Source organism: Syngnathoides biaculeatus, chromosome 10, assembly GCF_019802595.1.
Source record: "Syngnathoides biaculeatus isolate LvHL_M chromosome 10, ASM1980259v1, whole genome shotgun sequence".
Taxonomy (NCBI): domain Eukaryota; kingdom Metazoa; phylum Chordata; class Actinopteri; order Syngnathiformes; family Syngnathidae; genus Syngnathoides; species Syngnathoides biaculeatus.
In genome coordinates, this window is record NC_084649.1 from 18,529,643 (window position 1) to 18,543,163 (window position 13,521).

General features: G+C 42.3%; 1 protein-coding gene across 6 annotated transcripts in view; it reads right to left on the bottom strand.

The window, feature by feature from the left end:
- cadpsb (Ca2+-dependent activator protein for secretion b) overlaps nucleotides 1-13,521 on the bottom strand; it is a 98,934-nt gene that overhangs the window by 47,674 nt on the left and 37,739 nt on the right. For all 6 annotated transcript variants that reach the window (XM_061833471.1, XM_061833468.1, XM_061833470.1 and 3 more), the window contains exon 5: nucleotides 1,383-1,463. In XM_061833471.1, coding sequence (XP_061689455.1) covers nucleotides 1,383-1,463 — 81 coding nt within the window. The remainder of the gene's footprint in view (nucleotides 1-1,382; nucleotides 1,464-13,521) is intronic.

The window sequence follows — 13,521 nt, forward strand, 5'->3', positions numbered from 1 at the left end:
TCAGAAAATGTGTTTTTATTACTTGTAGCAGTGGAGTAAATGTGAGTCGTCGTTTTCTCAGCTCACACTTTAATTACCAACTCTGTATGTTTATTTTGTATTTGCAGTAGTTCCCGATTTGGATCTGCAGTTGCTATCAAAGCCCCACTGACGTCCCTATGTACATTGTAGAATAGATATTGTAATGAAAAATACATATAACATTATTCATTTCAATGTCAAATGAAAAAATAAATATGAGCGGAGAGCATGTCATCCATACGCAAATTTGCGGAAGTCTTACTCGACATTGAAGTTGTAGCCATATTTTGCCTGCTACGTGATCAGCAGATGTTACACCGGGACATGCGCCATTGAAAACAGGTAGTGGCCCCTGCTATGGGACACAGAAGCTCTTTTCGAAGAAGAGAACATCTCACAATCGAGTGAAGTGACTTGGGCAATATTACCCTATCGTTTCGAGCCATATTTAGATGATATGTGGATCACTTCTAACTAACAACAGACTCCCCCGACAGTATGTATGAGCCACCTCGGCCGAAGCCGTACTCGGCAGACGAGGTGTCGCCAAAGCCGTGCTCGGCGGACACGGTGCCGACGGGCACATCGACACATTTAGCACCCCTGACTTATGTACGCGGATCTTTTGTTACGTTCTGAGAGGATTACGTCACCCCCCTAACTATTGTTTATTTAGTAGCTCTATACACACCTACCTGTCAATGGGAACCCGCAAAGCTCTCGTTCTTTGCACCTGTGCAATCCATTTTTTACGACGAACCGGGTCTTTTTTAAAAGTATGAAGGGTAAATCCATCCTCCCGAGTGTTCGAACAATATCTGGCAATACAACGAGCCAGCATTTTGGCTAACATGAAGGAACAAAGAGCTACTTTCCTTCCAGGAGGTAAAACTAGTATAAACACACGAGACCGCCCGAGTGGGTGTCTGCTAAAAATGTCACTTCCTGCTTCTTCTCTGAAACAAAACCCTCGAGAGAATTTTAATGGCGGGAGTTACAAAAAGCCGTATATGTCAAAATCATGTTGTGTGGTGAAAAAACGGATGGGTCCATCACGGCTGCCGTTTTTTTTTTTTTTTTTTTTAATTAAAAACTTAGTCATAATCATGCTTTTCGCGTCAGTGGGGCTTTAAATCGGCCATGTTATTAGAGGTGCAAGTCTAACCCGAATTATAAAGGCAGAATTTTTGGATACAGGTCTTTGAATCTTCTTAAATTGGACAAACATACCTGACCATTTATACACATTGATAAAATCTAAATAGTACCGACTTGGTTTCCGTGGGTGGTAGGCTCACACCTTTTCAACAACTTAGTATCTGTGTAACAAAGGAAAAGCCCCCCCACAGCGTTGAACTCACCCGTGCAATCTGGTCGGCCATCTGAAGACGACCATCCAGCTCTCTTCTGATCTGCGCAGCCTGCTCGTCCAAGTTGTCCAGCTAAGAACATATGGGGAAACTCCATGAGATCACATGGGAGAAATATGCCACGTGGTCAAAAGGTCACCAGTACCGTCGTAATACCATGTTTAAGTTCAAGCAAATGTTGAAATCCAAGGGTAGACACAGATGATTCTACAGTGGTGCTTTCAGACAAACACACACACTGTGTTTTAAATCATCTTTTATCACAAAAAAATTTGATCGTTTTTCAAGATGTGAAAATATTTGAATAGAATGTGCAGAATTAAACAGCTTATGCATCATAATTTATTGCTGCCATTGGCCTTGGCCACTAAGAGTAATGTCATGGAAACACAAACAAAGAATAAAACTTCTGCAAACTTCTGTAAGTCACTCAATAAGATGCTCTAATGGTATTAATTTTCCATAGAGGATAAAGAATATATGTCCGTGAGTATTGTGATATTATCTGTCTACTTCGGTTGCTCCACTGCTTGTGTTCAACGATCTAAAATCAAAACAAATTTTGCCCAAACAACAGCTCATGTTTGCTGAGATACGGCCAAATGAAAACAACCACGTAACTTTCGCTCGGAGTCTGCTACGTAATGCTCAGGCATGATGGATTAATTGGATTAAATTGAAGAACCAAATGAACGTAAAAGGTCTTAATTAAATTCCAGTGCCAAATGGAAAGTTCCATAAGACATCATCATCTATGGTCCCTGCTTTGTACAAATTTATACAAACTATCATGACACACAACACCAAACTAATGCTGAAAAGACCTCGGTTGCCACGGCGATCATACAGCTCTCCAAAAAGACGATATTAATCAACATAATGGGACGTGACACAAGTGTATGCAAATGTTGTTAAAGTCATTTTATCCCTAAAATGACTCCCATAACAAGGTCAAGTATCCCATTACAACCTATTTGAGGGCCACGGTTACCAAATTGACCACACGAGCGAGTGATTGAAACGAACGCAGCCATGGAAACAATGATGACTGATTACATATTAGATCCGGCCGGTTTGTTGCAAGAGGCTGTCGCCATAGCAGCATGTTGTGATAGCCGGCCTAAACTGAACAGATGAGAATGAAAGCAAACTCCATCACTGTCTCGCAGGCACTGACCGTGCTGCCATCGCCATAGAGACCAATGAAAGGCGCCACTTTGTGAATTGTTATATTTCTTTGTGATCTGAGAGGCAGTTGGCAGAAAATACGATCATGACGGTGAAGCTCAGACGACAAGAAGATGGTTTGAATCAAATGATAAACAGCTGTGGCGCTCAGCGACTAAACAGGGTTAAGAGTGGCTGCAAGTTTTGGCCCCGGAGGAATGAAAAGCAGATAAATTCATGCCTCCCGCTCATCAATAATGAATGGGAATCTGAAATTAGCTGACACGGGGAAAGAGAGGAAGAGGACTGATGTCTCTTTCTTGCCGCCTAAATCGGGACGTTTTTATGCTTCACTCGTTTCTGCTCTTGCCAAATGTGATTGTGAGCATACACCGTTGCTTGGAGGGGGGCACTAGGATCACAGAAACAAATCTTGCAGCATCAACACAGCTCCAAAGACGTTTCTAACAAGAATTGTAACATGCGTTTAAGCATTAAAATTAAATAATAATACTAATAGTAATCATAAAATCACCTTCCGTTACCTGGGACTTGTCTTTCTGGTTTTAATTCGTTCTCCAATCCTCTGCAAAACGGGCACTAGACCTGAGTTGTGCATTGTTTTTGTTTTTTCAACTTTTCCAGGCTCAATAGTGGAGGTCCATGGAAGACAGTGAAGATGTCCTCCTACTGTTTTCAGTTCTCCACTGCTATGTAATCCTCATTACTGCCCCCTAAAGGATGGGTGTTGTTCCTGACACTTTAGTACATCTATCCATCCATTTTCTTCAGCGCTTATCCTCACAAGGGTCACGGGTAGTGTTGGAGCCTACCCCAGCTGTCAACGGGCAGGAGGCGGGGTACACCCTGAACTGGTTGCCAGCCAATCGTAGCGCACATCGAGACTAACAGCCGCACTCACAATCACAGTCCCATTAATGTTGCATGTTTTTTGGGATGTGGGAGGAAACCGGAGTGACCGGAGGAAACCCACGCAGGCACGGGGAGAACATGCAAACGCCACACAGGCGGGTCCAGAATAGAACCCGAGACCTCAGAACTGTGAGGCCAACGCTTTACCAGCTGATCCACCGGGCCGCCCTGCTGTAGTACAGTGTAACAATATTGCCACGATAGGAGAGAGAACTCTGTCATCGTCGAGCATTATCGCTCCAAAGAGAGTTCCTTCATTAAGTAGTGTTTTGTTAACTTGTCAGATTATCTAGGATCATATTAGATTTACGTCATTCATTACTGCTTATTGCCACTCAGGGTGCTGAGCTCGGGCGAGAGGTCAACTTCAGGGCACATACAGACAACCAACAATTCATACTCTAAATCACACCTATTGATAATTTGAGTGTCATTGAACGTTTGAAATGTGGGAGGAAGTCGGAGGAACTGGAGAAAACCCAACACAGATAAAACATTTACATTGAAGAAAATAAGTATTTGAACACCCTGCTATATTGCAAGTTCTTCCACTTAGAAATCATGGAGGGATCAGAAATTTTCATCGTAGGTGTACGTCCACTGTGAGAGACATAATCTAAAAAGAACAATCCAGAAATCACAATGTATGATTTTTTTTAACAATTTATTTGTGTGATACAGCTGCAAAAAAGTATTTGAATACCTGAGAAAGCCAATGTTAATATTTGGTACAGTAGCCTTTGTTTGCAATGACAAAGGTCAAACGTTTCCTGTAGTTGTTCACCAGGTTTTCACACACTGCAGGAGGGATTGTGGCCCAGATGACACAAATCTTCTTGAGATCAGACGGGTTTCTGGCCTGTCACTGAGAAACACGGAGTTTCAGCTCCCTCCAAAGATTACGGAGTCACTCCTTGGTTTTCCTGACTGTGTGCTTCGGGTCATGTTGAAAAAGACCCAGTCACGACCCATCATTAATGCTCTGACGGAGGGAAAGAGGTTGTTCCCCAAAATCTCACAATACATGGCCGCGGTCGTCCTGTCCCATGTGCAGAAAAACACCCCCAAAGCATGATGCTACCACCCCCATGATTCACAGTAGGGATGCTGTTCTTGAGATGGAACTCATCATTTGTCTTCCTTCCAAAACTTTCCCCCATGAGTCCTCCGTATCATCCGAATGGTCATTGGCAAACTTAAGACGGGCCTTGGCATGTGCTGGTTTAAGCAGGGGAACCTTCCGTGCCGTGCATGATTTCAAACGATGACGTCTCGGTGTATTACCAACACTCACCTTGGACACGGTGGTCCCAGCTCTTTTCTGGTCATTGACCAAGTCTTGTCGTGTAGTCCTGGGCTGATTCCTCACCTTTGTAAGGATCATTGAGACCCCACGAGGTGATATCTTGCATGGGGCTCCACTCTGACTGAGATTGACCATCATGTTTAGCTTCTTCCATTTTGTAATGATTGCTCCAACAGTGAACCTTTTTTCACCAAGCTGCTTGGCAATTTCTCCATAGGCCTTTCCAGCCGTGTGGAGTTGTACATTTTTGTCTCTGGTGTCTTTGGACAACTCTTTGGTCTTGGCCATGTTCCAAGTTTGAGTCTTACTGATTGTATGGAGTGGGCAGGTGTCTTTATGCAGCTAACGACCTCACACAGGCGCATCTGATTCAGGAAAATACATGGAGTGGGGGTGGAATTTTAAAGGCGGACTAGCAGGCCTTTGAGGGTCAGAATTCTATCTGATAGACAGGTGTTCAAATACTTATTTGCAGCTGTATCACACAAATAAATCAGTAAAAAATTATACATTGTGATTTCGGAATTTTTGTTTTTAGATTACCTCTCTCACAGTGCACATGCACCTACAATGAAAATTTCAGACCCCTCCATGATTTCTAAGTGGGAGAACTTGCAATATAGCAGGGAGTTCAAATATTTATTTTCTTCACTGTATTTCAGTTGTTTTGGGAAAGAATAAAGACTACATTCTTGTGAATATGGATATATTGTCTCCCTCCATGTACTGCTTTCCCATTTATGTTCAAAAATCCATTACTTCATGGATTATGACACTGCAATTCTAATGTGATTCATTAGCCTGTCAATGCTATTTTTTTTTGTTAGCATTAAGCTACACAGACTTCTGAGTCAGGGAAAGCTATGTGTTTGTTTTATGTACACGACTAGCATCTAATAAAATGTTTGAAGCTCGCTTTTTCAAGGATTGTTCACAACGTGCCGCCGCTTATTGGAAAAAGCGTTGAGCGTGAGCATTCAATCTCATGAAAAAAATCCAGCATAAAGAAGAAGCTTTTCAAAACTGTCGGCGGTGATGTAGAATTTGGAATGTTTGGCCATTGAGCGCCATCTTAGCTGCTGTTGTTTTGTTTTGTTTAGTCTGCTCCACTACACAGGTGAAAAAGAGACCACATGTGTATACAGTGGCTGACATCATGTCTGTCAGGTGGCTTGTCCAACAAACGAGAGTGAGCGCCAACTGTCGAGTGTGTTGACACTGCAGGCCAGTGCACGAGCGCATTTGCTGCAAAACCCAGAGTTGTTGTTTAGTAGAGCACGTAATCAGACGCCGCCACCAGCTGCAGGAAAATGTCCGCACTTGCAGCTCGGCAGTGCTGTTGGACAAGAGGCCATGCAGCCTACTGTGGAGAGACTTCTCCGTCATGCCCGGTATCAGAAAAGCGCCCTTGACCCGACCTGCCGCTTTTATGTCTGAGTGAGTGTCTTCCTTTCCTCTCTGCAGGCCATCCTGCGTCGCCTGTCAAAACCCTCTCACGAGTGGGGCGCGGCACACAATCCGACACTGGCGCTCCTCAGTGAACTGCTCGTGCCACGCGTGAAGAAAAGAAAATACTAACGGGTGCGATGCCGTGACACTCGACTGTGTGCATGCTCTTTCTCTTCAACTCAGCCCTCAGGATGGATGGATGGATGGATGGATAGTGCAGAAGAGGATAATGTTGGGCCAGCTTGTTTTAGTCATCTTTTAAACTTAAAGGATTCAAGTGCATTCCCTATACTTCAGCAAGATGGGGACTGTTTATAGGTATTGTAAAGTACATTCAGGTATTTCTACTTTGCTCGAGTATGCGGTTTTCTGATGACATTTTACTTAATTTGAAAATGTGTGTCGAGGTGTTTCAAAAGTCGACTCGTAGATACGACTCTGATACTGTTGAGGGCCACTTGTGGGAAGCCACACAGTACAAATACCAGTACTTTGGGACTATATTTAAATAGGTTTTCCAAGTATCGATATTTTACTCGAGTATTGAGTGGGAGGGAGTTCACATCCAAACAGCAAGTGTGGGAGATTATTCTGCAAAGAAATTCTAACAGAAACTCTCCAAAACCTTGCAAGTCCAATGAATGCAACAATTATGAAGCTGCTATCAAATAAATGGTCCGATGTAAAAAAAAATAAATAAATAACTTGACAAGATGCTTTTTTAAATTTAGCTTTTGATTTCAGACAACAGAACATCCTCATGCTGCCAATGTAACTCTGTTGGAGGTAATCATCTGGAACAGTGCCTTTTAAGTTATTTATCTAAAAAATATATACATATATATGGAAGGGTTGTTCAAAAACATCCATCCATTTTCTTAGCCGCTTATCCCCACAAGGGTCGTGGGGTGTGCTGGATTCTGTCCCAGCTGTCAACGAGCAGGAGGCGGGTCACACCCTGAACTGGTTGCCAGCCAATCGCAGGGCTCATCGAGACAAACAGCCGCACTCACAATCACACCTTGGGGCAATTTAGAGTGTCCAATTAATGTTGCACGTTTTTGGGATGTGGGAGGAAACCAGAGTGCCCAGAGAAAAGCCACGCAGGCACAGGGAGAACATGAAAATTCCAAACAGGCAGGGTCGGGATCGAACCTGGGTCCTCAGAACTGTGAGGCCAACGCTTTACCAGCTAACTCATCGTGCCGCCTGTTTAAAAACATTCAAACTATATTCTGTCAATGACTTGAAAATTCTGTTGAAAGTCATCTGTGTTGATTATTTAGGAATATTTGAGGAAAAACATAATTTGCACAATAATTTGGAAAACAGCATATTTAATGTTTGAAATATTCAATTTGTACATGAACACGACGCCACATCTGCAGAAAATGGGAATAGCTCAGGGAATTTAGGAGAAATATGGAAAGTATGACACACTAAGTCAAATGTGAAAAGGAGTGACAACTCTGGAATGGCTAAACTGTCAACAAGAGCAATAAAAATAAAAAATGGAGCATAATAACTTGGTCGTTTAAAGGGAGTGACGTGAGATGACAAGGTCGGGACATCCTTTTTTTTTTTGTAATTCTAGGGGTAACGACAGGTCTGCTGTGAGTCAAAGACCAAAAAAAGAAAAGTGGAAAACAGTACGCCCCATTTGTTTTTTCTATTTGTTAGCGAACAATCTACTTTGGTCTTTATAGACAATAACATATGTGCTAGAAATGAAACAACGCAACATTTGTATCGTGGAGCAATGAAGAATGATTCAAATGGCAAAAATAGAAACAATCATTGCTTTTGAAAAAAGTGTGAAAAATAGTGACGCTGAGCAAGCAAATATTTGTCTATGCTTTAATATTTTAGCATTCTGTTTATGGAGAATGGTGAAAGACTATGCCACCTTCAGTGCATGGAAAATGGCTCATCTTGATTTCCAATGTCAAGGAAAATGAAATTGAAAAGAATGAAAAAATATTCACACAGGGGTTTATGTTTGTTTTTTTCTGTTCACATGTTGTCAGCAGGCTCCTTTTTGCTTTATGAAGCATGACGTACGTGCTAGGAAGGGACGGATGTGAATCTACCATTTGCCTCCAGGGGATGCAAATTGTGACAATTGTAACTCAAACTGCAAATACAAAAAAAAATTAATTCCTGGGACAAACGTTAAAAAAATATTTCTGATGAGTTAGCTACTTTCTTGTTCATGTAGAAGGACTAAAGAGAATGAGAAATGTATACCTCTCTGCAATTCTATACCTTTTTCGTTAACAATATCTAAGGCGGCACGGTGGACCAGCTGGTAAAGCGTTGGCCTCACAGTTCTGAGGACCCAGGTTTGATCCCGGTCCCTCCTGTGTGGAGTTTGCATGTTCTTTCCGTGCCTGCGTGGTTAGGTCTGGTTTCCTCCCACATCCCAAAACCATGCAACATTAATTGGGCACTCCAAATTGCCCCGAGGTGTCATTGTGAGTGCGGCTGTTTGCCTCGCCTTGCCCTGCAATTGGCTGGCAACAAGTTCAGGGTGTACCCCGCCTCCTGCCCGTTGACAGCTGGGATAGGCTCCAGCACGCCCCGCGACCCTTGTGAGGATAAGCGGATAAGAAAATGGATGGATGGATGATATCTAACCTGTTCTTCCTTGGCACATGTGACAAGTCTCAACAAACTTTAGTTGACAGTGCATCATTTTTACACAATCCTGCTAACAAACGTGGAATAAAATGACAGTTGGCAACGCTTTACCGCACACCAAATGAGGACCTCATGTCTACTGGCATGCCCTAGTGAAAAAACTGCAACTCTAAAACGTGTTTTGAGACTTCACATATAGCATATTGTACTGTATTATTTTAGGAACCATAAAAAAAGATGTCATTACTGTCAAGGAAGAAGCTAGAGAGAGGACTCGAGATAGTCGTCCTTTGTACGTCCCACGTACATATCAAATGGTAAATATAGTTGGGTATTATTGGAAAATACAATAATGTGTGACGGGACTTGAGAGTAGCACATTTTGGCATGTGCCAACACTGCTTAATAAACAAACTAACCTACAACAATCAAAACAATAGGTCTTGCTTCCTGATTTGGTGGGATTAATAAAGAAAAGAGGAATTATTTTAGCATGTTAAAAAGGCAGAAAAACAGTCCTGGCAGATGGCGAAAGTGAAGGAGCAGGTCAAGATGGAGGTCAGCCCCTGCGTGAAGTAACATGCATCCGGTTGCCGATCCCTGCGCACCCCAATCTTTGCAGACCGCCAGCTATTAAAAGCTCATCGATGTCGGCACGCGCACAGGCGTGACGTAGTCCGACAGGCAATCTCATGACAATCAAAGCTACTAAAAGGTACGTCCTTCGGCCGTACCCAAGCTGACGGCGGCGTGGACGCTGAACGCAGAATAGCGGTGGGCAGGCCAGGCGAACGGCAGGTTAAAGGTGAGGAAGCAGAGGCATGAGATCAGGAGCTCGACTGATGCTAGCCCCCCCTGCCCCATCCCAGATGAATACATGGACATTAGCAGCAGACAGACAGGACAGCCACAGGCGTTTTCATGTGCACAACAAAGGACGGAGCGGGCAGATTGAGAGCTGAATGGCACCAGGAGGAGTTGAAGCATCTGCTCTATATTTAGACCCGAGCTATGCAATTTGTGTGTGTCTGCGTGTGTGGCTCGCTGGTGGTGGAAAAAAAATGAGCTTCTCTTGTGAAGTGACAAACAAGACGGGAAAATTGGTGCCAAAAAATGTCACTTCACAATCAGAGGCCATTTTGACCCTCTCTATTCTCGTCATTTGAGTTGGTTTTATTTTGTTTGATTATACCAACTATGTGACTTGTGCTTTGACAAGCCCCGCACCCCCCATGCATTTACCACCACCCGCCACCTCGCCCCAAAAGAGGGATTCAAACCAACTAATTTCTTTCTCTGCCAGTCTACAGAGGGAAGTGGCGTACAATAATGTGGGGGTAAATGGCTCATTTTAACGAGCTGGGGGTCGTCACAACGACTCCCAGGACTGAGTCATTTAATCGTCGTCTTAAGAATGGAGAAACATTCTGCTAAGGAAGAGCGAGCACAAATATTGATTGTAAAAAACACTTTAAGATACTGATTAAAAAGTCTGCAGGTAAAAAAAAATAAAAGCTAAACATTAGAGGCAAAATAAGAGGCTATCCTTGATTTAGTTCGGCACATCTGGTAGTAAAAGAGGCGAAGTTTTATCAGACGCGACTTATCAAAGGTGGAACATGGAAGGTCAAAAGTGCTTTAACAATCTTGAGCATACTTTGCAAACATGTCATTTTGGTTTCCCATTTCAAGTTTGTTTATTGTATTGCGATACCAATCTCGGGGTAATTTTGCCAAAGTTGAACAACACTGATTATTATTGTTAAATTTGAAAAAATCTAATCGAAAGACAACATGAGTCATCCAGCTGAAAGGCTGTATTAGTTTTTTCCCATAATAGCAATTCTAATCAGCTCAGATTTAATTGACATTGTCAAATGTTTTCTTCGAATGGATATTTTACTTTTGTTTTGAAGAGGGCTGATATTAGAAACATCGCCGATAGATGCGATATTTTAAACCACTGTAACGTACACCACAATAATATTATAACATTGTGAAACCAATCATTTTACTGGGTGTCCACTGTTGCAATGTCTATTTCAGTCTATGGCAAGTTTTAAATAAGTTTTTGGTTGCATTGCAGCAAGGGAAAAGAAAAAGGGGGTCACATAATGTGTCACAACCGGTGGTCACACCAGTCCAGTCAGTTGAAGCGGCATTTTCAGAAATACTGACAGCTCCTTCCTCTCTGCTGCCTGAGTGCAAAAAAAAAAAAAAAATGTAAATCCCCAACGGTAATAAACCTCGGATGGCCGATGAATCCCATACAATCTACCAAAACGTTCCATTAAATCCCAGCATCCGTGAGCCCCGCTCACGGAATTGCCTCCTAGTGAGGATTTTATCATTTAGCAGGCGCGCACAATTGATAGCGACTGGTTGCTTACTGAGGAGATGCTGAAAGTCATCATTAGACGGGTATAATATATTCATTACGGCTGCAAATGGAATGAGAATAGACGCCTAAAACAGCTGGGGTAAGCATCTGGAAAGGGGCATTTTAAATTGTTTTTATGCAAATTCTGTTCTATTTATCGATATTCACAATTGGCGACGTGCAATACTTCCAAGCGTGGATTAGCTGTACTTACTACTTCAACTTTCCGCAGTTCGCTGGCCCCCATGGTGTTACTCTGTGGAGCTTCTGCGGATGTTCTGGATGCAGATTTGTGACCTCATACCATCAATTTTGCTTGTAGCTCATGCAAACTAGGTTAAGCATCATCAAAGGCATTAGAAAGGAGGCTATGGAAATGTCTCACAGCGCAGCATGAGAAACATCAAGTTAATGAACCCCACTGAGGAACGGAGCCAGTATTGATCTCATCCAAACAAGGCTTTACGACAATACTGAGCGATTTGTTTGCTTTCTTCGGCGTCACCAAAATGCACAGATGGATCCATGGATTGATCCACTTACTTTTAAGCTCCATTGGCCACGTGCCATTATCAAAAGGTAGGTTTTTATGCATTAAATAAACACGTGCAGGCGCGCCAGAGGTTTCCTCCAAATAAGGCCGTGATAAGACTTTTAACCGGGTTGCCGGAGAGGTAATACATTAGTGTTGCTTTTAACATTCCCACAGAGAGCAGTAAAGCTGGAACGGCAGCAGGCTAAGAGAGTTATATGTGACACAAGCCCCCAGTCTGTAATCTCAACATATCTACCTCCAGAGTGAAGCATTGGACATTACCAGATACAGACAGCTGACAAGTTAAAGCAACAGTAAGGGCTTTTCTGTTTATATGCTCCAAAGCCTCCTCTGAAGTGATTTGTAATCTACGTTGAATGTGCCCAGGAAAGAGCAAATCATAAACGAGCATGCGTGTGCATGGACATGGTCAGATGCTAAAGAGGCCAAGCTAATAAATGTTGGTGCTAAACGCTAAGAGAAGCTTCTATGTTGTAACATCACGTCTTGAAATTAACAATGTGATCGTTTTATTTTGTGGCAAGGTTTAAAACCTTTTGGGTTCCCACTCAGGCTGACACAACATGAGAGCTGTCCAAGGCTGGTCCAGAAATATTATCGGCCATGAAAGTAGTTAGTAGCGCTTTCACGTAACGATTTAGGGTTGCAGTGCCAATGACAGATGCTATTTGAATCATTTTTAGGTCAAATTTATATCGACTGTGTGCTATAAAAGCAACGCATGGGTCAAAAAACAATAGCATACTGTACTATTACATCTCCAAAATCATTACTTTTCATGGAATAAAAAAAAAGCAATCTTACTCTTCATTTACCAAACACTGCATCGTTAAAATAGCAATTACAATTGCACCTTTCATTACTATAATAAACCATGGTGCGCAAACATTAACACAGCACCACACCAAAAACATGTTCTATCACCAACTTAGTATGCTAAAAAAAAAAAAAGAAAAAATTTGCTAATTCACGCTGAAATTTAAACGGTAGAATTCATCGCCACCACAAGCCTTCCGGTCTGTGCTCATACCGACCCACCGAATGACAAAAAGCCTCCAATGAGTGATGCAATAAAACAAATGATGAGCTGCATAGGAAGTGTAATAAGCGGAAACCTGTATGCAACTTTCCTACCTTCGTAGGTAGGATCTTACTTCAAGCACCGAAGGATTACAGCTATCAATATACCAGTTTCATTCAAATGTGTCCAACCTGCCTATTTCCACCTTTGATTTTCTACAAAAGATCCAGACTTTCAATCTTGAGAAGCCATAATGCGGACTGGGAGGAGGCAGAGTTTTGCAACACTTCTCAGACAGTTTAACGGATCAGGAGACTTTAAAGATGTCCTCCAAAGCTATTTTGAACACTTAGAGTAGCTAAATAGCTTGTTTAAATTTTTTTTTTTAGAAAAAATAAAGATGACCATTTTGGGATACATGAGGTTTTTGGCCAACAGTGCCGAAAACAAACGGAGGACACTGCACGGCACCGTGTGCACCAATCAGGATTTACCATGAGCAGACACAGGCTAGTAGTGCCTGGGGGCCTAAGATTCTTAGGAGCACCCAAATATCTAATTAAAACTGACTGATTTGTTTTCTTCAATTTAAAGTAATTATCATGGGTGCAGTTTTAGTTCACATGCATAAAAACACATTAAATTGCTTCATCTATCGTAATCAAGTCGATGCACCCC